Genomic DNA, 23,877 nt, shown 5'->3' with positions numbered 1-23,877 from the left:
GGCTTACCTTGGAATTGTCTCTGCTACTAACCCCTCTCCCACATGAACCTCCCTAGCCCTTCATTAAAATTCAAAATATTGAAAAAAAATTAAAAATATTGATACAAATACAAACTCAAAACCACAAATGACTTCTAAATAGCAGTATGATGCATTCTGCATTTTAGAAATGAGCTCTCATACCTTAGAGTTCATACTGCCTAAGGATTTCCATCTTCCCCATCTTCTTTGCACAGGAATAGAATTTCATCTTTAGAAGTCTTTGTGGATAATATACTGAATAAGGGCATAACCTTCATCACCCACACGCAGAGGAGACTGGAGTTATAGGAAAGTCCCTGTGGATGTTCATTTTGAGAACCAGCTAGCCCCTCAGAAATGAGCTGCTATAGAGCTACCAGTTGCTTGTTGGTTTTATTTTAAATGAAAAGACCAAATATCTTTGTTAGGATAAGAGTCATGATGTGGCCAAGCTTTTTTAACAAAGCACTTGCTCAATTTTAGAAATTCAAAATACTTGAAATGAGCAAACTATAACTTTCCACAAAATGGACACAAGTCCATTTTCCCTCATCCTCTACAAATTCAAATCATCTTACTTTTGACCAACCTGGAATTCTAGCATGCCCTGTGCATGGCATATGACGCCTGTCCCAGCTCAGGAGTGCCCGTGAAAAGGCCGTTTCCACGTCTGACCATAAAACTACAGACACCGAAGAGATAATTAGAATGAAAGAAGGATTGTAAAAATATTTCCAGTCAAGCCATGCCATCAAAAGAAGTATGCTCTCTCTTCCTTCAGTGCTAATCTAGCCAATCAGGCTGCCAACAGACACAAGGTTGAAGCTTACTCCTCACTAAGAGACAGGAATTACTGCTTCGTGGCTACTGCTTGCTTTCCTAAGCGAACACCACTAGACTGGAACCCTGGTTTTCCTCTCAGGGGTTGACTAAAGCTGTCTCAGGATCTTTAGAAGGAGCTGTCTCCTCAATGCAGACTCCCTTTGTGCTTTACGATCTTAAATTACTCCAGTTGTATGTCACATTCTTTACAACAGGAGGGCCACAGCTTTCTAGGAATAAAGCAGCTTGTAAGCATTAACTGAAGGTCACAGGTTATTAATCCTCAGGCTAATGTTACTGGGCATCAGCTTTTCAGAGAGGCCTGCCTCCACCAAGCTAGCCCTTTATCAATTAGTGGCCTCAGGCGGGCCTCAGGGCCTTCCCAGGGGCAGGAGAGGGAGGCCAAGAGCCTGCCCATTTAGCTCCCCCAGGGGACTAGGGGCTGGACTGCCGGGAAGCACAGAGCTTGAGCGCACACCAGGGAAACCAAAAACCAAATGAGATTATGTGGCAAGTGAAGGAGGTCCAGTTACACTGAATCTTGGGCACTGTGTAGGGTGCGACGCATTCCTCCCCTGAAGCCAGGCAAACTACCAGATGCCCCCTGTTGCATATTTAAGGGCTTTGGAAAAATTATAGCTGGTTGCAAAAGGGATTTTGGAGGTATATATTAAGAATGATAATGATGTTAAAAACTTCTTATGGTCAAGTGATTTGGGCTTCTATAAAAATAAAAGCTAACCCTCAGAAACTGTCTGAAGTGATGGCTATAATAAAATAGACATTCAGTTTTTTTCAGTCAAGCCGAGCCTCACACCCTCTTCTTAGAATTCTCCTTTATCCATCTGCTACTTCCCATGTGAACTATAATTTTTAAAAATGTTAAGACTGCCCTCTCTGTTCAAAATAGATCATTCATAGTGCTAAACATACAGAGTCAAATTCTAAAAAGACCAGACAAACTACATTTAAGAGGAACCACAGGCATTATAATTCTGTGAAATGTTTTTTGATCATTATTTTCACTTATCCTCTTATCCATTTAAATAAGACATCCCTGGAAATGGGGTAGTTACAAGGTATGACTATTTTCCTCATACGTATGATTGATAATGGAACTACGCAGAACGTTTTTGACATGGGAAAGAACAGCATGAAACCAGATTTATTTTCAGAGTACAAGGTTCTAATTTTTGTTCAAGTCATAGCAGACACTAAAACCTTCCATGGATCCTATCTTTATCGTCTGCATTCCTTTGACCATCCAGAGGAGGACAGAGGAACACATGATCTAAGTCAGACTTTGGCACAGTTTTATCAGGATCCTGGGTATCAAGGGTCATTGTCACATTCGTCAAAAGGCAGGTCACTCCTGGCCAACTTTTGTGTGGTGCTGGGTGGAAGTCTTTTCAAGCTTAGAGGAGTCTGTTAAATGCATTGGAAACAATTGTTGAAATATGTAGGAATGTTTACAAATCATCTGCCCACAAGTTTTCTGAGTCTGATGTGGGCCCTGGAAAGCTGACAGAACTGAAGACTCTTGGGGTGCCTGCTGTGGGGTCTGCCTTACAGAGGAGGGTTCACTTACAAGTCTGGGGGCTATAGCAGCAAATAAATTCCTTGATGGGGGAAATTTCTGCTGAATTTCAATGACCTGGTAAATAATATAATGAAGCTCCAGAGCAGAAGGACCAATTATGGCATCAGGGATTAAACAAGTATGTGGAGATTCATCAATCATGGGAAATAAACACAGGTGAAATCCCCAACTTGAAAATCTCTCTTCAAGTCTTTTCTTTGCATACTTTTGAAAGTTTATAGCTCCTAATTTTGCAAAATCATTTTACATATAACACCTCCCCTTGATCTTAAAATCATAATATTTTCACAATTTCCTCCAGTCCACTCTGCTTGCCTGAACTTTATGTTTTTCTTTTCCTTAGGAACTCTCATTTTGCATTGAGTTGCTGAGTCAAACTCCTGATTCAGTTTCTAATCTCCTTCTACACTTATCTCTCTTACCCCCTGCTGACCAGGAACCTTTACGTCAGCTCATTTCCCACCCCCAAGAATTAAATGCTAAGAAATAAGATTTTGTCTGTTAAAGCTGAGTTTAGGAGAGCCACAAGTTATTTAGTATTCAATTTTCATTCCTGCTGAGCGTGCAGGTTCTAAGCCAACTGGACAAAGAAGCATCTCCTATGTGGCTAAACTCTGCCCAGGGATACAAAAAGGAGGAAGGTGGGACCTGCCCACCTTTATACCTACTAGCAACACCCTAAGTCTTAGAAAGGTAAGAACTGTCCCTGATGATCTCTGATGAGTACATGGCCACTGGGGGATGAAGGGCATGAAAAGATAGGAGAAATGAGAAAAACGGTGTGTACCAAGGATGGAATTTACCTCCTTAAGTTTGCTTTGGTCCGTCCTTGATAGCCAGGCCTGAGCTGTAAATCAGTATATTTCAATCAAATTGCCCGAGCAAATGGCCCACCTAAGTACAAGTTAAACTTCCATGTTGCACATTGTGCAAAGAGCTCTGAAGCTGAGAGGACGTGTCCCTTGCACATGTCTCATAACTCAAAGTGTGATTGCTGGACCAGCAGGTGCAGGAGCAGCAGCATCTGGAAGTTTCTAGTAAGACAGAATCTCAGGCACCACCCCAGACCTACTGAATCATAATCTGCATATTAACAAGAGTCCTGGGTGACTAATCCTATTCTTCAGATGAAGAAAACGAGACTTAGGGAGCTTGTTTGTTCACGGGATCACACAGTCCATAAATGAGAGCTGGGACCTAAACTTTGGACTTCTGATTCCAAAGTGCTTGCTTTTCCTGTGAACTCATGCTATCTTTTTTTCTTTGCTTACATATGTTATGCTTCCTTTGCATATTGCTTTTAAATTCAGTTTCATACATCTGAAGCAATAGGGTGCACATAAAGTTTTGATTTTCATAAAATTTTTATATGAAGCTTCTATTCATTCATTAATTCAATGTCCTCTGAACACATAAGAGTAACAGCTGTCACTTACATACGGGTAATATGCATTAGGTGCTATGTTACTTACAGCAGCTCATTTACTCCCCAAGAGCCCTGTAAGTGGTGTTATTTATTCCTATCTTTTTTAGGACAAGGTGCAAGAACTGAGGACTGTGGTAGAGTTGGGATTTAAACTCAGGTGTTTGGATTTGGAGCTATGGTCCTTAAGCATTAACCTTAGGCACTTGTTATTTCTCAGGCACTGTGTTAGGTGCTGGGGCTCACAGAGTAATGAATATGCAACACAGACAAAGGAGTTTGTATATACATAAACTAACAACTACATCACAGGAGTGGGAATGCAATGATATACTGAGAGAGCAAGCAGAGCAAAAGTGAAAAATGTATGGCCATTTTCTCTTGATAGTATGGTCTTTTTCAAGAGTTACCTGGGACTCTTGTTAACATGCTGATTATGATTCAGTAGGTCTGGGGTGGTGCCTGAGATTCTGTCTAACTAGAAACTTCTAGATGCTGCTGTTCCTGCAGCTGCTGGTCCAGCGATCATACTTTGAGCCAGGGACACATCCTCTCAGCTTCAGAGCTCTTTCTACCATGCGCAAGGAAAAAGTTTAACTTGTACTTAGGTGGGCCATTTGCTCGGCAATTTGATTGAAATATGCTGATTTATAGCTCAGGCCTGGCTACCATGGGCGGACCAAAGCAAACTTAAGGAGGTAAATTCCATCCTTGGTGCATACTGTTCTTCTCATTTCTCCTATCTTTTCACACCTTTCATCCTCCAGTGGCCATGTACTCATCCAGAGGTCTGCAGGGATGGTTTTTGCCTAAGACTTAGGGTGTTGCTGCTAGGTATAAAAATTCTTTAGCAACTGTTAATTTCTATGTAAATGGAAAATACTTATCATGTCTATCATCACTACTAAATAATTGAACACATCTGAATATTAATTGACAGGTCAGGAAATAATCAAAGTAAGATCGACTAGGGAAAAGTAATAGTTGAATATTAATTAACACTAGTATTAATTAAAATGTCAGGAAATAATCAAAATAAGATTGACTCTAGGGAAAACTAATAGCTTAAACAGGAAGGGAGAGAAAGCCTTTCTGAAGGGAAGGGAGAGAAAGCCTTTCTGCAGATGTGGCCCTGAGAAAAGGGCCCCATAGAACCCTTTCAATAGGACCTTCACTGGTCCTTCTGAAGTCTATTTTGTTGCCTCTTCTGTATCCGTTATCTCTGAAACCCCAGTTGGCTACCATCTCTTTAAGGTTGGTAGTAAAGAGGAAAAGAGAAAAAACAAAACTAAACTAAAATATTTTGACCATGTATAGAACTTTTGTTATCTTTATGTTGAACTCTAGATCATAAGATTGTTGTAGGGCTATCACACTTTACAGAAATCACTTTACTAAGTATTCTTATTTCTTTCAAATTTTTGGGATAGTAGAGAAACTAGTTTTTCTGACTTCTTGCTATTTCTCTTATCAGAGGGTGATTGCTTTTTCCTCCTCAGAGAAAACAAATATATTTCCAAGCAGAAGCATGTTTAGATGATGGCCTCTCCGCCCCCCCCAACCCCCCGCAAAAAAAAAAAAAATGTCAAAGGGAAGCCAAGAGCTAAAACAATTTAAAAGTCTGCAACTACTAAGTGGTTTTATTTATTTTTTTTTAATAGAGGCATGTTTTATTTATTTATTTATTTGTTTGTTTGTTTTGTATATACATGCACTGGGTACAGACAGAAGCGCGGGAGGGTGAGAGAATTCACCAGAGCCAGAGCGGGGAGCAGAGCAGGCAGAAGGACCGAAGTACACTGCTGAGGGGAGCAGCGGGCGGCAGGAGAGGTCTGCGCGCCATGTGGGACCCTCCTCAGGTGGCCGGGGAGCAGCCAGGGATCAAACCGGCGCCGCAGAGGTCGCCGGCAGCTTCGCAAGCCAGCGCTCAACCGCTGCGCCACCGGGGAGGCCCTACTAAGTGGTTTTAGTATGTAAAACCTCCAGGTCACATTTTTACATCCGGAGATTAAAGGAGATGATCTCCTAGGTTGTCTGGAAATACTATAATCCTATTCATGTAGTTAACGAAGAGCACATTTTGGAGAGTTATATACTGATTTTGTGAAGTCATTTTTGTCAGGACATAATGATTGTGCAAGATCTTCAGGATACACTACAACCAAAGCTGCTTGCTCACCCTAGAGCGGGGCAGTATCACAGGGCCCTGTCCTGGAGTCCAGGGTGCCCTGCCCCATCAGGGGAAGGCATTGCTCATCACAAACCTCTCCTTCTGTGTTAATCTGGGATTAATTTGAGATTACCAGGGCTACAATTTTCCTACCTCTGGCCATAACTGTTGAAGTGGAGACTTTTTATATTTGCTAGCACACTCAAATGCAGTCTTCTAAGAGGGAACTCCCTTTCCATCAAGCTAAAAGAGGCAGATGATGTTTTAAATCTACTTTCTTTGTTTTTGCATGCTCTGGTGCCTTAGGTCAGGACTGTATCAGTGTCTTGTAATTGTGTAGCAACATGAAACCAGAGGATGTCAGCTTTCTTATCTTTGCCTATATTTGGGGGCAGCACAAAACAACTCACTGATGGGCTGTGTCAGCAGTTCTGCATTTTCCATGTCTTTCCTTATCTTAACAGGGTAAGATACGTGATCGCTTGTTTCTCAGTCCAGGTCAACTGATGGAGAACTAACAACCACCTGCACAGGGCAAAGGGAGTTCAACAGGGGTTGCTGAGCCAGAAATCACACTACTTCATATTTTGAGGAGCTGCAGTGGTATTTCCACTGAGTCTTGATTAGACTTATTTGCCTTCAGTCTTGAGTCTTGTCACTACAATTGCCTGTTTCAATTTAATAATTCAATGTGCTAATATTAAAAAAACTAGCAACAACAAATGCTGGCGAGGGTGTGGAGAAAAAGGAACTCTTCTGCACTGTTGGTGGGAGTGCAAACTGGTCCAACCACTGTGGAGAGCTGTGTGGAGATTTCTGGACCTACTAAACATAGAGCTTCCATATGATCCAGCAATTCCACTCCTAGGTATTTACCCAAAGGACACAGAAACATCCATTCCAAAGAACACCTGCACCCCTATGTTTATAGCAGCACTGTTTACAATAGCTAAGCTTTGGAAACAACCCAAATGCCCAAAAATAGATGACTGGATCAAGAAGATGTGGTACATATATACCATGGAATATTACTCAGCATTCAAAAAAGATAAACACATGCAATTTGCAGCAACATGGATGGCGCTGGAAGGGATCATGCTCAGCGAAATAAGCCAAAAAGAAAAATACCGGATGGTCTCACTCATAGCAGGAATCTAGAAAACTTAAATAAGGGACCAGGAAAATGAATAACTATAAGAAAGTGAAAATCAAAATCAACAAAAAACTATGAACCAGAGACACTTTTAGGGGGGCGGGGGCGGGAGGGGAGGGATTGGGGTCAGAATGGGGGGGCTGCAATTGTATGGGGAATATAACAATAAAATTTATAAAAAAAATAATTCAATGTGCTAATAGACTATCAAAATGATATATTTTTCTTATGTTTTAAAAAAATATGGATTCTTCATTGACTTTTCTATTATATTTTATTCCAGCAAAGATGGCTACCAACTGCTTTTCTGAGTATTGCAATATCTTGGGAAAAGACAGGTAAAGGAGGCGAGAGGCCACCAGTGAATTGAGTTGTTTTGAATTGCACTTTAAGCAGAGCAGGGACAGAACTAGGTCCCTCAACAATCAGTTTAAATTGACTTATTGTTAGCAGAATAATAAAAACAAGATGAAAGAAGTTCTGCCTCATTTGCTAAGATTTTAAGAGATATCACTGTTTAAATAAGGGGAGTCTAAGGTAGAGGGCCCTTTTTGTCTTAACTTATGCTTAATTTTGAAAATTTTGGTAGCTAATGCTGCTTCCTCTTTCATTCTCATTTCTCTAATTTTTCATACATATCTTTAATAAGTTTAACTCGAACCTTTAGTTTTCTAAGTCTATTGAGCCTCTATTCACGATCATTACTAACAAGTCTTTGCATATTTTTTCATATGGAGAAATCAAGGTGTAAATGTCTCTCAATCAAAGTCGTACAAAATTATTAATGGAGTCATAAACCCCCAAATTATTAACTTTTTACTTAACATCATAAAATAAGCTCCTAAAATGTGAAAAACAAACAAAAATGCACATATCTTTCAGATTCCAAGAGTAATCCTTAAAATACACCACTAAACCTCACCAGAATATTGTTAAAATCTCCCCTGGGATGAGCTACAGACTCCATGGGAAAGTATGAGTCAAATGGACTTAGGCTTGACATGACAAGGTATAGAACACTCACAATTGTTTTTCCCATCCTGCATGGCTCACCTGCGTCAGATTTCTCAACAGAGTACATTAAGAAGGTGTGAAATGGCTTTCACAAACCCCACCCAAGTTTCCAGGTCTGGGCAAATTACCATGAATTGTATCATCCCAGACACTCAGATAAGCAGTTTAAGACTGAAAGACAACCTAACATAACCTTCACCAAGAGGTAAGCCTGACTAACTCAGATTCTCAATTCAACTAGAGTTGGTGACCATGGAGATGGGTAAGTACAGTGGTAGACTCCCACGGTGGGCGGGGTGGGGGGAGCAGGGGAAGAAAGTCCACACATTCTTGAACATAATTATACTCCTTGTGGGTTGTGGGGCTAATTGTGAGAGCTGTTGGTAAGCTGTACCAGGAGCGTCTCGTTCCTTTCGAATAAGGCAAACAATAGCCCTGTAGGACAGACGTTTCTTGTTTCTGTGTATAATTTGATTCCAAAGCCCTAATCAGTCTCCTGCTACTTCAAAACAGCAGCCTCCAGGGCTAAGCCTCTCTCCCTCCTTTGGATTGTCTACCCCAGCTTTCACAAAACATTCCTTTCATAATGAAAACCAAGTGGTTCCTGAATGCAGTGAGAATTCCCTATAGTTTAGGTGTTACTTAGTTTTAACATGAGTACAGAAACATCAGTGTAGAAGTTCCTGTACTCTATCAACAATTTTAAAACAAATATCTGAAAAAAAATTCCCAGGATATCCGAGGTTTGCTTCAAATCTGGATGAAAGACAGAGTGGAAGAAAGAAAAGATTTTATATAAGAAATGTGATTTATTTTAAATAAAAAAACGTGGCCTATGGTGCAATTTCAGACAAATATATTGTAACATCTGTCACAAACAGAAGTTGTTTGCAACATTCCACCATTCATCTTCACAGGCATCTGACAGCATTCCCTCTCTTTTCCCGAGATACCATTATCTTGATGTCTCTTTGATGAGGCAAACTGGCCTGGTGCTCACCCCTCACACCAAGTGAAAACGAGTCTTCCCAAGGTATTGGTGCTTAAAAGACACTAGCATTTTCAGCAAAAGACTAAAGTTCTGGCAGTGAACTTGCAGAGACTATTTGCAGATAGTTTCCCTATCTGCAAAGAGAGATTGTTTCCCTCTCTCCAAACAAGTCTGTTTTCCAAAGTAAAGACTGCAACAGAAGGAAACCCTGAACAAGAGCACAGTTACCAAAAAGAGTCTTCTTGCCCACCCATTTCGCAGAAAGGAAGAAAACGTCCATCGGCATTTCTTCACCCACAAAGTACTAGTGTTGGAAAGTGTTGAATCAGTTCTAAATATTGAAGTCTTATGTGTTAAGCGCTAGACCTGGAGATGTGGAGCTGGACATGAGTCCTTTATATATGCCAACTAGTTTGATTCCAGGAATTTTGTGCCAGGAAGGTCCATAAGGAATTAAAGGCAAATTGCAATGAGCCCCCTAACCTATCCGGGATGAGTAGGCCAGTGGGAATGGGGAAGGCAATGGTTAGGAGGTTAGGAAAGGCTTTCGAGAACAATGTTACTTGAAAGTCAGCCCACCATAGTGTACACGTGGTGATCTTATTAAAGTCCAGATTCTAGCAGAAAATATCTGCAGGGCAGTGAAGCCTCTGCTTTATGAGATGCTCCCAACTTAGCACAGCCAGAACCTGGAAGAATTAACACCTGAGTTAAGACAAAAGCTACTTTGTTTTTTTTTTTTTTGTTTTTTTTTAAATGATTTTTTATTTTTATTTTTTTTTTTTAATAAATTTTATTGTTATATTCCCCATACAATTGCAGCCCCCCCATTCTGACCCCAATCCCTCCCCTCCCACCCCCGCCCCCCTAAAAGTGTCTCTGGTTCATAGTTTTTTGTTGATTTTGATTTTCACTTTCTTATAGTTGTTCATTTTCCTGGTCCCTTATTTAAGTTTTCTAGATTCCTGCTATGAGTGAGACCATCCGGTATTTTTCTTTTTCTTTTTGGCTTATTTCGCTGAGCATGATCCCTTCCAGCGCCATCCATGTTGCTGCAAATTGCATGTGTTTATCTTTTTTGAATGCTGAGTAATATTCCATGGTATATATGTACCACATCTTCTTGATCCAGTCATCTATTTTTGGGCATTTGGGTTGTTTCCAAAGCTTAGCTATTGTAAACAGTGCTGCTATAAACATAGGGGTGCAGGTGTTCTTTGGAATTGATGTTTCTGTGTCCTTTGGGTAAATACCTAGGAGTGGAATTGCTGGATCATATGGAAGCTCTATGTTTAGTAGGTCCAGAAATCTCCATACAGCTTTCCACAGTGGTTGGACCAGTTTGCACTCCCACCAACAGTGCAGAAGAGTTCCTTTTTCTCCACACCCTCGCCAACATTTGTTGTTGCTAGTTTTTTTAATATGTGCCATTCTCACTGGTGTAAGATGGTATCTCATGGTAGTTTTGATTTGCATTTCCCTGATGACAAGTGATGTTGAACATTTTTTCATATGCCTGTTGGCCATTTGCATTTCTTCTTCAGAGAAGTTTCTTTTAAGCTCTTCTGCCCATTTTTTGACTGGATTATTTTCTTTGTTGTTGTTGAGTCTCATCAGCTCTTTGCAGATTTTTGTGATCAGTCCTTTATCATTAGTGTTGGGTGCAAAAATGTTCTCCCAGTTGGTGGGGTTTCTCTTTGTTTTTGTTATTGTCTCTTTTGCTGTGCAAAAGCTCTTTAATTTGATGTAGTCCCAGCTGTTTATCTTTGCCTGCACTATCACTGCTTTGGGTGATGTGTCTGTAAAGATGTCTTTGATGTGCAAATCACGTAGTGTTTCGCCTATATTTCCTTCTATATATTTTATGGTTTCAGGTCTTATGTCTAGTTCTTTAATCCATTTTGAGTTGATTTTTGTGTATGGTGTGAGGTGGTGGTCAAGCTTCATTCTTTTGCATGTAGCGACCCAGTTTTCCCAGCACCATTAATTGAACAAACTTTCTTTGCTCCAATGCATATTCTTTGCTCCTTTGTCAAAGATTAGTTGACCATAAATCTGTGGGTTTATTTCTGGATTTTCTATTCGATTCCATTGGTCTGTATGTCTGTTCTTGTTCCAATACCATGCAGTTTTGATGATTATGGCTTTGTAGTATAGTTTGAAGTCTGGGAGTCTGATGCCTCCATTCCCTTCTAACAAAAGCTACTTTGAAGTAGCTAAGTGAACGACATACCAGACACACGACCATTTCAAGATACCAAAACAAACTAGAAGCATTACGTTGGATATGGGAAATGACAATAAACATACTAAGGCAATTTTTATGTCAAGAACTGCTGAATGTGAATACAGACAATAAGATCTTTACACAAAAGTAAAAATAGTACTTGTTATAGTCGCATGAAGGTGGCAAGGTGTGGAGAGCTTCTCATTACCATCTCCCTCATTTTCTTCAGATGTTAATGAACTTATGTTGCATTTTAGATAACAGTGAAAGAAAATGAGTTTCTCCTCCATGTGTTGGTGGGGAGAATTCTGCACTGGGGTGTCTTAACAAAGTTACCACGAAATGACCAGTTTCTTCCACTTTGGGAATATGTGACTGGATGAGAAACAAAACTAATTAATAATTGATACCAATTATGTAATAACGTGGTCATGATGGCTACATAAAAACATGTTTTCTTTTTTTAAATATTTAAATTATTTTATTGCTCTCAAAAATGACATTGCTAGATAGCTCAAACTATTTTTCTTTTGTGTGTAGAAGAATTAGGGTGTAGGCCAGAGGTGTGGGGGGTGAGAGGATTCATCAGAGACAGAATGGGGAACAGAACAGGCAGATCTACTGAAATACACTATTGAGGGGCACAGCAACAGGTAAGACAGGAGAGGTCTGCTGTGCCATATGTGGGTAAGTTCTCTGGCTGGGGATCAAACTCAGGTGTACAGGTGATAGCACTGAGACTTAACCCCAAGGCCACCAGGGAGGCCCCCATAAAAAAACATGTTTTCAAAGGAATAATTGAAAGAATATTTTATAGAGTTGAGTAATTTAAAATATTGATGCATGTCTTTTTAATGCATTAATAAACCTGGTGGACAATGCAGGAGTTGTGTAGAATTTTGGCAAAAAAAAAAAATAAGAATAATAAACTGTGTCTTTTGACTTCACAGATCAATAGTGCCACCTAATGAGGAATTCAGGACTTGGTGTCCTGGAACAGGTCATGGTTCCCCAGCCACAAGGAGAACTTTGTGTTTCCAAGGAGCAGAAGAAAGGGTTGTGATTGACATGAACATAGAGCCACAGCTGTCTCCAAGATATGTGCTCTGTGGTTCCATCCAATGCATAGATGCAAACATTAAAATCATCATTACCTTTCTACCAAATTAGGAAGGCTGCAAGAAACCACATCGTACAATATTTAGTCAACTGCTAGTCCTATCTGAAGCAGATGATTAAAATGATCTAAGACCGTAAGATCTCCAATCCAACCAGCAATTCCTTCATTGAAATCCAACATTCTACCCAAAATAATTTTCTTGACTTCTCTTAATTATCCAATGTACAATTAAAAAGAGTTCCTAAAACAGGAATTAATTGGAGTTAGTATATTTTTGTTAAAGTAGGGAATTCATAATTGTCAATTGCTTAAAGGGGGAAAAACAATCCAGAATTCCTTCTATGATACATTAAAACTTCTAGAAAACAAGCAGGCAGGCATAAAGAAGTGAGGTTTTTGAACTCCAGAGGAAAATCGATGGAACCTCCTTGATCTTTTTTTGAAACTTAGAATTTTATAACAGTAGTTTGGAATAGGGCACTGGCTCTAACTGTTCAGTTCTGTGCACCTAGGTGTACAGCTACATGAATGTTTGGTGGTATCACATGAATTGTCTTATGTAAGTTATAGTACATGAAATAAAGATGGACAAAAGAGATTTGCTGGTGAATTTAAGAGTCAGGAAGTATGTGTCACCTAATTTTAATATTTAAATAGGCTGTCGAGTCCATATGTGAATCTTTTTCAAAGACAAAGTTATATTTGTCTTACTGTGTTACACAAGCTCATTTTATTGAGCATAAAAAATATGTCATGGCTTTTCTGACAATCCAATAAAACAGTTTCAGAAATGGTCACTTAGGATATTCATTTGAGTAAAATAGAAATATAATAGTTGCATATCTTGACCAAGAAACTATTCCTTTTAAGGTGTTAAGGGTTAAGGATTATTCAACATGGTATTAAGCTTGAAGACCAATTTATGTGTGAAAAAATGAGCCTTCTAATTCAGGGCTTCCCTAACTTTAATGTACATATGAGTTACCTAAGGATCTTATTAAAGTGAGATCTCTGATTGAGAAGGTCTGAGATGGAGATAAAAATTCTTCATATTAAACATTCCCAGGTGATAATGATTTTACAGGTCCTCATTTGACTAACAGGCATCATTGGAATCATCTGGACTTGAACTTCAACTGGAGATGTTTCACTGATGTTTGGTGGGTTTCTCATGTTACCCCACTTCAGTTAATAATTTACACATTGACACATCTATTCAGTTAAAAGGTTTATGTAGTTGCACTTCCAAAATTATATAATCATATAAATGATGGCATTTCAATAAACTTTGGTTAAAAAATAAAATAAATGAGAAAAAATGAAATAGAAAGTCTGTGAATAAATAGGAAGTACCTTAGAATAGCTTATAAAAACAAACATTTTCTCATTGATTTTGCTTTTCTTTCCCCTCTTAATGAAGCAAATTGTACAGAAAAATTCAGGGACATGGCTTGATTTTTTTTGGTAGGTGAAGGCAGCTAAGAATTTTATTTCCAAAAATATTGTCTCAGTAGATATTTTGCAGAATTAGTCATTCTGAGTCATTTGTTATGGGATAAAAGTAGGGTTGCAAAATGTAGCAAAAATGAAAGTAAAACCCCAAACAACAGCTTCCAAAATAGGATGCCCACTAAATTTGAATTTTAGAAAAAAAATTTTCTTAGTATTTCCAAGCAATAAATGCAATGTATGGGACGTATTTATACTAAAAAGATGTTTGTCTGACATGCAGTTTAACTGGTCACTGTTTTTTATCTGACAACCCTAGGTAAGACCGCACCCTCCAGTTCTAACTTACCTTGGAGTGCTGAGAGGGGAGATGCTGGGATGGAGGATTAACATGCTCTGACATGTTGTTTAAACATCCCAACCACACAATTGCTCTCTGGATTTGCCAGTGAAATGTTTGGTTACTACTACTGTTAATCTGTGGAAACTCCTTTTAGGAGATTTGTGCCCAAAAAGACCACTCTTTAACAAAATCATAATAGAGGGCAAGCTGGCAGTGCAGCTAGTGAGAACCTCCTTTCAACTGCTTCCTGTCTGGGGAGGATCAGGTGTAACACAGAAGGAGCAAGTGAGCACAGTAGGAAGGTTTTTTTCTAACTCCTTCTCTTTTCCAGCTTTGGAGGACTGGAGAAGCTCGGTGTGAAAATGGAGATAGTGATTTCTTAGAATCCTGAGAGGTTATTTTTTAATATAACACATTTTGACAAGTTGATGGGATTTAAGAATATCTTTGAAAGAGGAAGGGCAGTGTAATGTTGCTGCAGGTACCGCGTCTTCTTGCTTATCAGCTGTTGAAAACAGGCTTTAACAGCTTTTAAAGAGGGTTATCTGGTCCTCTGATTTCAGTTTTATGTATGATATCCAATAAAAATTAAGATGCTTTAGCAAAACTAAAGGAATTGCCTCATTTCCTGTTGCTTTTAAAAAAAATTTATCCTACTGACTTCAAATACTCACTCCAGACATAGTGTTTATAATAAATTCTAAGTTAAGAGCAACATTTGCTAGCAAAATACTTTTAAGTGTTTTGCCCCCTTGAAGTAATTGACAATTATGAATTTCCTATTTTAGTAAAAATATACTAATTCCAATTAATTTCTGTTTTAGGAACTCCTTTTATTTGTACATTGGATAATTAAGCGATGTCAAGAAAATGGTTTTGGGTAGAAGACTGGAGGTCATTGAAGGAATTGTTGGTTGAAGAAAAACTTTGCTATATAATTAAAGCCATATGACTATATTTTTTTTAAACTTAAGACAAGTCTAATGCTAGATTAAATAAACAATTGTTTCCTATGTTCTAATCTTGCTTACTAACATAAGCATTACATTTCTCTACTTTGTGTTTTAGGAGCTACTTTGAAGAGAACCACAAGTATGTATGTATGGCATGACTGATGTTTAACAAACTATATTTAGTGAAAATGTGAAATATGACTTACGATAAAGGAGGAAAGTTAATTTCACGTGGACTGATTCTTTACCCAGTCAGTACAGGAGTTACTCAATTTAGCTTCAGTTGTCTTCCTTCCTCCTCCTCCTCCAGTTACTTCCTTGGGAGCACTCCTGAGTTAACTTGCTTTGGGAGTGCGTTACCTACCTGTCCTTACTAGCAATGGTTTTAGAATAGTATTAAATACACTTACAACTTTGTGAGATTTAGTGAAAAAGGAACCCCTGGTTGTTGTTTTGTGTAGTGGGGGGCGGGGGAGAGGAGGTTAGGGGGAGATGTTGTCTCTAAATTGCAGGTACACTGATTCTGGAAGGGACAGAAGAGGATAATTCTTTTTATTTTCCCTAACATTTTTTATTTATTTATACAAGAACTGGGGTACAGGTCGGAGACGTGGGAGGGTGTGAGAATTCACCAGAGACAGAGTGGGGAGCAGAACAACAGAACCTGCTGAGGAGAGCAGCGGGTGAGGCAGGAGAAGTCTGCCACACCATGTGGGTTTCTCCCTGGCCAACCAGGAACCAACCCGGTGCTGCAGAGGCCTCCGACAGCTTCACAGCCCTGCACTCAACCCGCTGTGCCACCAAGGAGGCCCCAGAAAAGGATAATTCTTACAGTTGCTCTATTAATCAAAGTGAAACTCACTTACAAATGATCTGTAGCATTAAGAAGTCACATAAAGAGGAAGTTCTAACAGAAAACAATTGCATGACAGGAAACATTTGCAATACAAAATTTAGTCAAGTTGATATCAGTGTAGGTACTCTTCTTTCAAATATTCTTTCTGGACTTTGAATTGATAGTAATCTATCCAGACTTGGGCAGACAACAAATAATTTGAATTTCTGGATCATAATCTGGTATATTTTTAAATCTGGAAATTTCAAATTAAACTGTCCGGCATACTGTTAGTCTTTAGTGATGGAAGGGGCCTTATATATGTCTGCTTATTTCTGAAGGATTGTTGTCTTTATAAATAGCATTTTATCTTAAATCCTTTAGAAGAGTAGCACTATTTCCAAAAGCAGCAATTTCTACATTTTTTTTTAATGAATGGAGCAACAATGAAAAAATTCTAGACCTGAATAAATCCACAAATTATGCCATCATATTCTAAAACAAATCCGTATACAAAAGCCCTCACGGGTTACAGAAAAATGAAATTCTTCCTGCTACAGAGTGTGGTAAGTGTTCTTTCCATTTTCTAGAGTGAAAACAATGACTCCCCCCGTGCAAGCTGTAATGGTGCTGTGTGTAATTTTTTAGGTTCAGAAGTTTTACAGTTGACCATGTCACTAAAATTCACATATTACTTAGAAATGTACTGCTTTTGCAAAGTAAATACAGACAAAGGGGAAAAGGAGACTAAACTATCTTCGGTTATTAGTTGACCTACATTTGAAAACTATTTTCCCCTTCTTTAAAGGGAAAAATTTTTGAAAAAAGACCAAGGTTTTAGATAAGCAAATTCTCATTTAATTCTGAACTACATTGAATTGGAATAAATGAAAGGTCTGTCAACTTTGTAAAAATTCAGGAAATATTTTAGACTTTGGGACCCATATAGTCTTTGGTACAACTATTTTACTCTGCTGCAATAGTACAATAGTTGTTAAATAAAGCTAGAAGTAGTTAGATACAAGCAAATAAGAGTATCTATAGTCCAGTACACTTCATTTTGCATGCAGAAATTTGAATTCATATGATTTTGAAATTTTCCAAATAGTTTTCTTCTTTTGATATTTTTTAACTATTAAAACATGTACAAACTGGGCCTCCCCAGTGGCGCAGAGGTTCAGCGCTGGGTTGCGAAGCTGCCCGCAGCCTCCATAGTGCCTGTTCGATCCCCGGCTGCTGGACAAGGGTCCCACATGATGCGCAGACCTCTCCTGCAGTGCCCGCTGCTCCCCTCAGCAGTGTAGTTCATCAGTCTGCCTGTTCTGTTCCCCGCTTTGGCTCTGGTGAATCCTCTCATCCTCCCGCGCTTCTGACTATACCCAGTGCTTGTATAAATAAATAAATCAATCTTTAAAAAATATATATACAAACCAATCTTTGTGGATCATACACAAATAGACAGCTGATAAATAGTCACAGATTTGAACTCAACACAAGCTTAATGTCATTCTGTGAAGTTTACCAGTAGTCATTTTTGAAGCATGGAGGTTTATTGGAAGCAAATTTATTAAAATTCTAAACTATAAGGCTCTGATGTAACAAACCACAAATTTTGAGTGCTTCTCTGAAAATTTATGGTTGTACATATTTATATATTTAAGATTGTACATATTTGTAAATATATAAATCTTTATATATTTATGGTTGTACATTTGAAGCAAAAAATGTGTACAATTAACAGATTTCAAATACTATCATCAGATTTTTCTAATTCAGGAGAATAAATTTACCTTAAATATTTAGGATGGTTGCAGATGAATATGAATTGGGTTTAGATAAAGCAGAGTTGAGTTTATTCTTTTGGTCTCCAGCAGGTGAATGCTGCAGAGAGCTTCCCTTGGATGGAATGTGCTTGAAGGGAGACATGAAAGCTTTTAGTAAAGATGTCTCCCAGGGCATTTAAACTTCTGTTAGATGGTGGGACAAATGTGTAAGGGACCCTTAAAATAAGAGAGTTTATGCTTCTGTGATATGGACAAAGATTTGAAGCTTCTCACTTTGATTATGCAGATAAGAAGCTAATAATAGCTCCAATTGTTTAGGTATGTCATTCTCAAAGGTTGATTATGTTAGAATAAACATAGTGAGTATGCCGCCACCGCATGGGAGTAGTTTCTGCTATTTTAAGGGAGGGAATCATTAGAATTGAGTTTGTCCAGCCAAAGCTGCCAGGTAAAATTATATGAAAATCTATTCAAGGAACAAGCAGTAATATATAACAGACACCAGAAAAGGGGTCTGTACCCCATGTGTCTAGCCTCCTTGGCATTGGCATTTTTGGAAGATCACTTAATTTTTGGGCTTCCTTATGCTATTTGGTATAAGAAGATACTATTTACCCAGTTATATTCAGGCCCTGATATGTTAACAAGACCAAGGGGTTGTATAAATTTAAGGTAGTAAGACTGGGTGGGTGGTTCTCATCTGTTTTTTAAAACTTCAGAGTTTCTAAAATTGAGATGACACCCTTTTCCTCTAGTTCAGCCTTTTAACCTACTTGTGATTATTACAGAGCTAGGTATATCCCATCCTATGATGAAAGGTTTCCATTAATCTGGGCCAGTACCATTTTTCTAGCCTGCATTTCAGACTTTCAGTGTCTTCCACCACTCCAAAAAGGGGCTGGAATTTCAGAAGTGCATTCCCAATACTTTTTCTAAGTTACACAAGTGAGAATGGTTGTATTTACATCATTTTGGCCTTTGGAAATACTTATTAACATTTACTTTTGGACATATCTGTCAAAGAAAACATCTTACTTCCAAATATGCAGGCTATTTAAATGCATTTATGCTATTTTAATTGGAACAGTAGGCAGATGACAATAAAAGCTGTTTACCTATTAACCTGCCTTTTGTCCTACTCTAAAATAACTCTCAATTTAATGAGTGCCTTATGACAGCCACATAGTTGGATAAGAGCTTTTTCCATAATAATGGGTGAAGAGTGAACTATTGTGAAGTGATTCATCAATCCTTGATGTGAGGGAAGTATCATAACAGCTATGAGTTATGCTCCAAATGCTAAAATATTTTATGTAAAATTCAAAATGAGCTACCATTTTATAGCACTTCAGAAGTGCAATAGAACTTTGGCTCTAACATATCCAGAATATCTGTCTTGGGCCCCCCTCGTGGCGCAAGGGGTTAAAACGAAACTTATGAAGCTACCTGCTGCCACTGCAGCACGAGTTTGATCCCCAGCCAGCCAGGGAGCTACCCACATGGCACAGCAGACCTCTCCTGACTTGCCCACTTCTCCCTTCAGCAGTGTATTTCAGTCAATCTGCCTGTTCTATTCCCCACTCTGTCTCTGGTGAATCTTCTCACCCCTGGCCTGTACCCCAGTTCTCGTATGCATAAATAAATAAAATCTTAAAAAAAAAAGAATATCTATCTTGGTAAATAACAAAACTGAATGTACTCAGGATGCTTTGCTTACAAATGTTCTGATAACACACAACAGCATCAACAACAGAGAGACCTCCTGCTTTGTGCTAACGGCAATTGCAGACATAAAGGCCCCTAAGAGAAAACAGGATACCAAGTGGGGTAGATTAGGTGCTACCAGAGAGGTTCCCAGTTCAATAGCTGACACTATCTTGCTAGGTTCCAGGCAATATTGACCCCCTTTAAGAATCTGAGAATAGGGAAGAAAACATTAGGCTCTGGCAGCAAGTATCATGCTGACATAAAGAATAATGAGGTGGCATAAAAACTGAAAGTAAAAGTAAAAAGAAAAATTGGTTTATTTAGTAAATGTATACATGTTTGAATAGGTTATCTGATTTAGGGTCATCTCTTGTGAATGGATTTTTTTTTTTTAAAGCAAGAAACTTTTGGTTAATGGCAAACATAAAATTTCATGTAAAATGTTAGGCGGAACCATTTCTATTTAAATAGATCCTTCAATCTACCCCTAAATGTGTGATCAAACAGCCTGTGAGATTTTTTGGATTCAAAATTTATGTATTGCAATTTCATCCTCTCTACTTTGCTTCATTGAGATAGTTCAAACCAGTTTACAGTTTTCCAAGTTTTTTTTTTTTTTATAACTCCCATCAAGAAAGTTACAAGATATTTAGTTGTCTTGATAGTCCCCCTCTAACAGGAGAGAAGCCTGTGAAGCAGGTAGAATGCGTGCTGGAAAAGGGAGTGGCTCCTACACACACACACAGATCCTGATCAGATATCCAAATTTGCTTTCAAGGGAGTGGAGTAGTACCAGTCAATAAGCTACTTGATGTAATTACTTCCTATTCCCTGACTCTGACTCTGCCTTGGAGTGCAGCCTGCTGACTCACCAGGCTGGTCTGAGTTAGTTTCTGTTGGGTTTCCTCACTGCCTGCTACACTTGAGTCATCATGGAATGAAAAGTTCCTACCCATCTCCTTAGCAACCATGCAGGAACACTACACTGACAGTGAACTTCGATCTTTCCAATAAGAGTCCGAATGTAGGCAGAGGAGAGTGAAAAATAGTATGGCAGGTGTCTTGGACTGTCAATCTGCCAGATTACAGTCCTCAAGCTTACGGCGTCCATCACCTGCACCCCACTTTCACTCTTTTCCCCACCCACCCAAGTAGTTAAACAGGAGTCTTGTCTTGCAATGCTTGCAGCTCCTGGTCACTGAACTCTTCCTATGTCAGCGGTTCTCAAACTTTGCTACACAATGAAATCACCCGGAAATTAAAAACAACAACAACAACAACAAAACCTATGCCTGGTTCTCATGTCCTTAAGATAAGGCTAGTAGAATTTTTCAGTTTCCCAGGTAATTGTAACAGCAGTTTGGGAATCTGCTATGAAAAACATGGCTCTTCCTATGTAAGGGAAACCTACCACTCAAACTTACCTAATGGCCACTTGGTGGGCTCCCAAATCTTGGAGATCTACTGACACATAGCCCTTAACTGATACCTTAATTAGTTTGGCAGAAAAGAATGCTAGCAAAGCGATGGGGTTACTTCCAGAAAGGCCACTGACTAGACAAGGACCATTCCCCACTTGCTAAACCTTCAGCTTATTTTAATGTCCAAGAGAAGCATCTCAACAGTTGCTATTCCTTCGGTTACCTTTTGATCTCTGTTCTGTTTCATTCCTCAATGTCTTGTTCGGCAAAGTTGTAAGCCTTGGTCCTCTCAGATTAGAAGCAGGTGCTGCGTCCAAACCTCTAACAAGACAGGACTGCACGTTTCACCTCAGCTGGGACCCAACAGCCGCCTCGCAGCGGGGCCCAAGGGCAGATACTATGCTAATCAAGAAAGTTCTTCCGTCTCCGCGCGGCGGGCGGACGCGTGCAGGTTTGAATAATTAACCCTTTATTTTACGTGACTACGCTACAGTGCGTTTAGTGGCCTCCAATTGCCTAGCGAATGTGGATCACGTTCCTTTTTCTTTTTGCAAAAGGAGAGCGCGTGAGCAAGAGACGCAGAAAACTCGCAGAGAGGGGAGAGCAATGCTGACTGGTGCTGAGGTGCAGGGATGGCTAATGTTCGGAATATTAATTACCCTACGCTCTACTGACCCGGCGAGGATTCACAGAAAGGGACCGGGGTTAGGACAAAGACTTCTGATCCATCGGCTGCAGCGCCCCTTCTTCTGAGGTTGCAGCTCTGCGCTGGGAGGCCCTTGGCATGGGACTGGCAAAGTGACTCAGTGGGTAACTGAATTAATTATTTGAGCTCCTTGGGGTCTGAAAGTCTGCAACTGAGCGCTCCAGGTCCAGAGGGGAGGGTCTCTCGGTGCCCACTCTTTCTCCCCTCCTTTTATGGGATTTCTGGTCCTGGTGCAGCCCCTCTACTCGTGAACTGAAGAAGGGGAATCGCTGCTCTGTGCGCAAATTGCTTCCTGAAGAAGAACCACTTGGGCTCAAAATAATAACCCTCTCTCTTTCCCACACACCCCATTCCTGGGTCTCGAACCCCGGAAGCCTGAGCGGGAACCGAAGCCGATTGGGGAGTGGGGAGCAGTTCTCCGCCAGAGGGAAAGCCCCCGAGCGGCGGCAGGGTTGGGGGTACCGGGCTTGCTCCAGAGCCGCGAACTCCCGCGCGCGGCACTTCTGGCCTGCCCCGGAGCGCGCAGCCCCGACCGCGCCGCGGGTTCCCGACCCTGCGTTCCAACTCCGCGCCCCAGCCGGCTGCAGGCTCTCGCCCGCCAGGCCCCCTCCTTCACCAGCGCCGAGGGTTCCCGTCCAGGACAGCCCCAGTCTTTAGCCCCCGAGCAAGTCCACTCTGCTCCTGCCAGCGTGGCAGCCCCGACTCCCTCCCCTTTCCGTGGGTGAGAGCACCGGGCCCCCAGGAGAGCGGCTGCCCGCGAGCGCCTGGCGGGTGGACACCCAGGGTCTGCTACGCACACCCCTGGATTACTTCTTGCTGGGTTGCGAGACCCCGGGTCCCGCTGGCTTCGGGACCCACAGACCGAAGTTCCCGGGAGGCGGGAGGAGACGCTCTCAGGGGCCAGCCTGAGAGGAACTGCGCCAGGGCGAGGGGTGTCGGGGTGCGCCAGGGCGGTACCGCTTTAAATGCACTTGACTCACCTGCTCCGGCGCGGGCGCCTCCTTCCCCGACTGACAGCTGGGGGCTTTGTTTTCTCCACCCCCTCGCGCGGCCACGCTCCGCCCCATCGCCGCACGTGACTCGCCGTCCGCCACCGCTGCGGCCCGGCGAGTCCACGCGCCCCCGGGGCTGCGCCTCCCTTTCTCGGGAGTGCGGGCGCGAGTGGGGACCTCAGAGGGGCAGAGATCTGGGTTGGTCTGAGGTGATTCGTCTGCAAGGTGATTCAGTTTGCATGCTGATTAGGGCCTGAGGAAGCGAGGGGGAGTTGGTGGCAGGCAGTTAAATGCCAGGCGGTGAAATAAACTGGGCTGTCTGCCCCGCCTGAGACGTGCAGACCGGCGCTCACAGAAGAGGGGCTTGAAAAGGTGATGCCACAGCCAGGGCTAGTGAATTAAAACCTGTATCCCTGCTATGATTGAGACCATCCGGATTTTTCTCTTTTTCTTTCTGGCTTAGTTTGCTGAGCATGATCCCTTCCAGCTCCATCCATGTTGCTGCAAATTGCATGAGTTTAACTTTTTTGATTGCTGAGTAATATTCCATTGTGTATATGTATCATATCTTCTTGATCCAGTCATCTGTTTTGGGGCATTTGGGTTGTTTCCATAGCAGGAATTTAGAAAACCTAAATAAGGGAGCAGGAGCAAGACTAATTATAATAAAGTAAAAATCAAAATCAACAAGCAACTCTAAGCCAGAGACACACTGGAAGGTGGGGAGGGTAAGAGGGATTACAATCAAAATAAGGGGGTGGGGAGGGCCTCCCCTGGAGGCCCAGCGGTTGAGCGCTGGGCTGCGAGTGGGTCCCACCAAAAAAAATTATAAATAAATAAGGGGGTGGGAATTGTATGATGACTATAACCAAGATGAAAAAGCATACATTGTGCAAAAATGAAAAATGATGTAAAAAATATATAAAATTATATACACACACACACACACACCTGTATCCTGGGACTGGTTTTGTCATGATTGTTAATGTTATTAAATCAGCAATTCCAAGCAGAAAAATGCCACCAACAATGTAATAATAGCAAGTTTTATTGAGGTTTCAAATCTGCTTGTTGGTGCTGTTGATATTTAGATTCTGTTTGCAAAATGGAATCCTGGCTGGAGAAATAACTCCAGTTTATTGGTGT

General features: G+C 40.6%; 1 protein-coding gene across 1 annotated transcript in view; it reads right to left on the bottom strand.

Annotated features, from left to right (window-relative positions):
- The window catches only part of MAPRE2 (microtubule associated protein RP/EB family member 2), a gene marked incomplete at both ends in the record, with an annotated part of 149,092 nt that extends 127,812 nt beyond the window's left edge, over positions 1–21,280 (bottom strand). Inside the window, one exon of the mRNA XM_084252485.1 lies at positions 21,257–21,280. Coding sequence (XP_084108611.1) covers positions 21,257–21,280 — 24 coding nt within the window. The remainder of the gene's footprint in view (positions 1–21,256) is intronic.
- Between the last annotated feature and the right edge of the window lie 2,597 nt (positions 21,281–23,877).

The sequence above is a fragment of the Talpa europaea genome, assembly GCF_964194135.1.
Source record: "Talpa europaea genome assembly, chromosome: 13".
Classification (NCBI taxonomy): Eukaryota; Metazoa; Chordata; class Mammalia; order Eulipotyphla; family Talpidae; genus Talpa; species Talpa europaea.
This window is presented reverse-complemented; position numbering and strand designations above follow the sequence as displayed.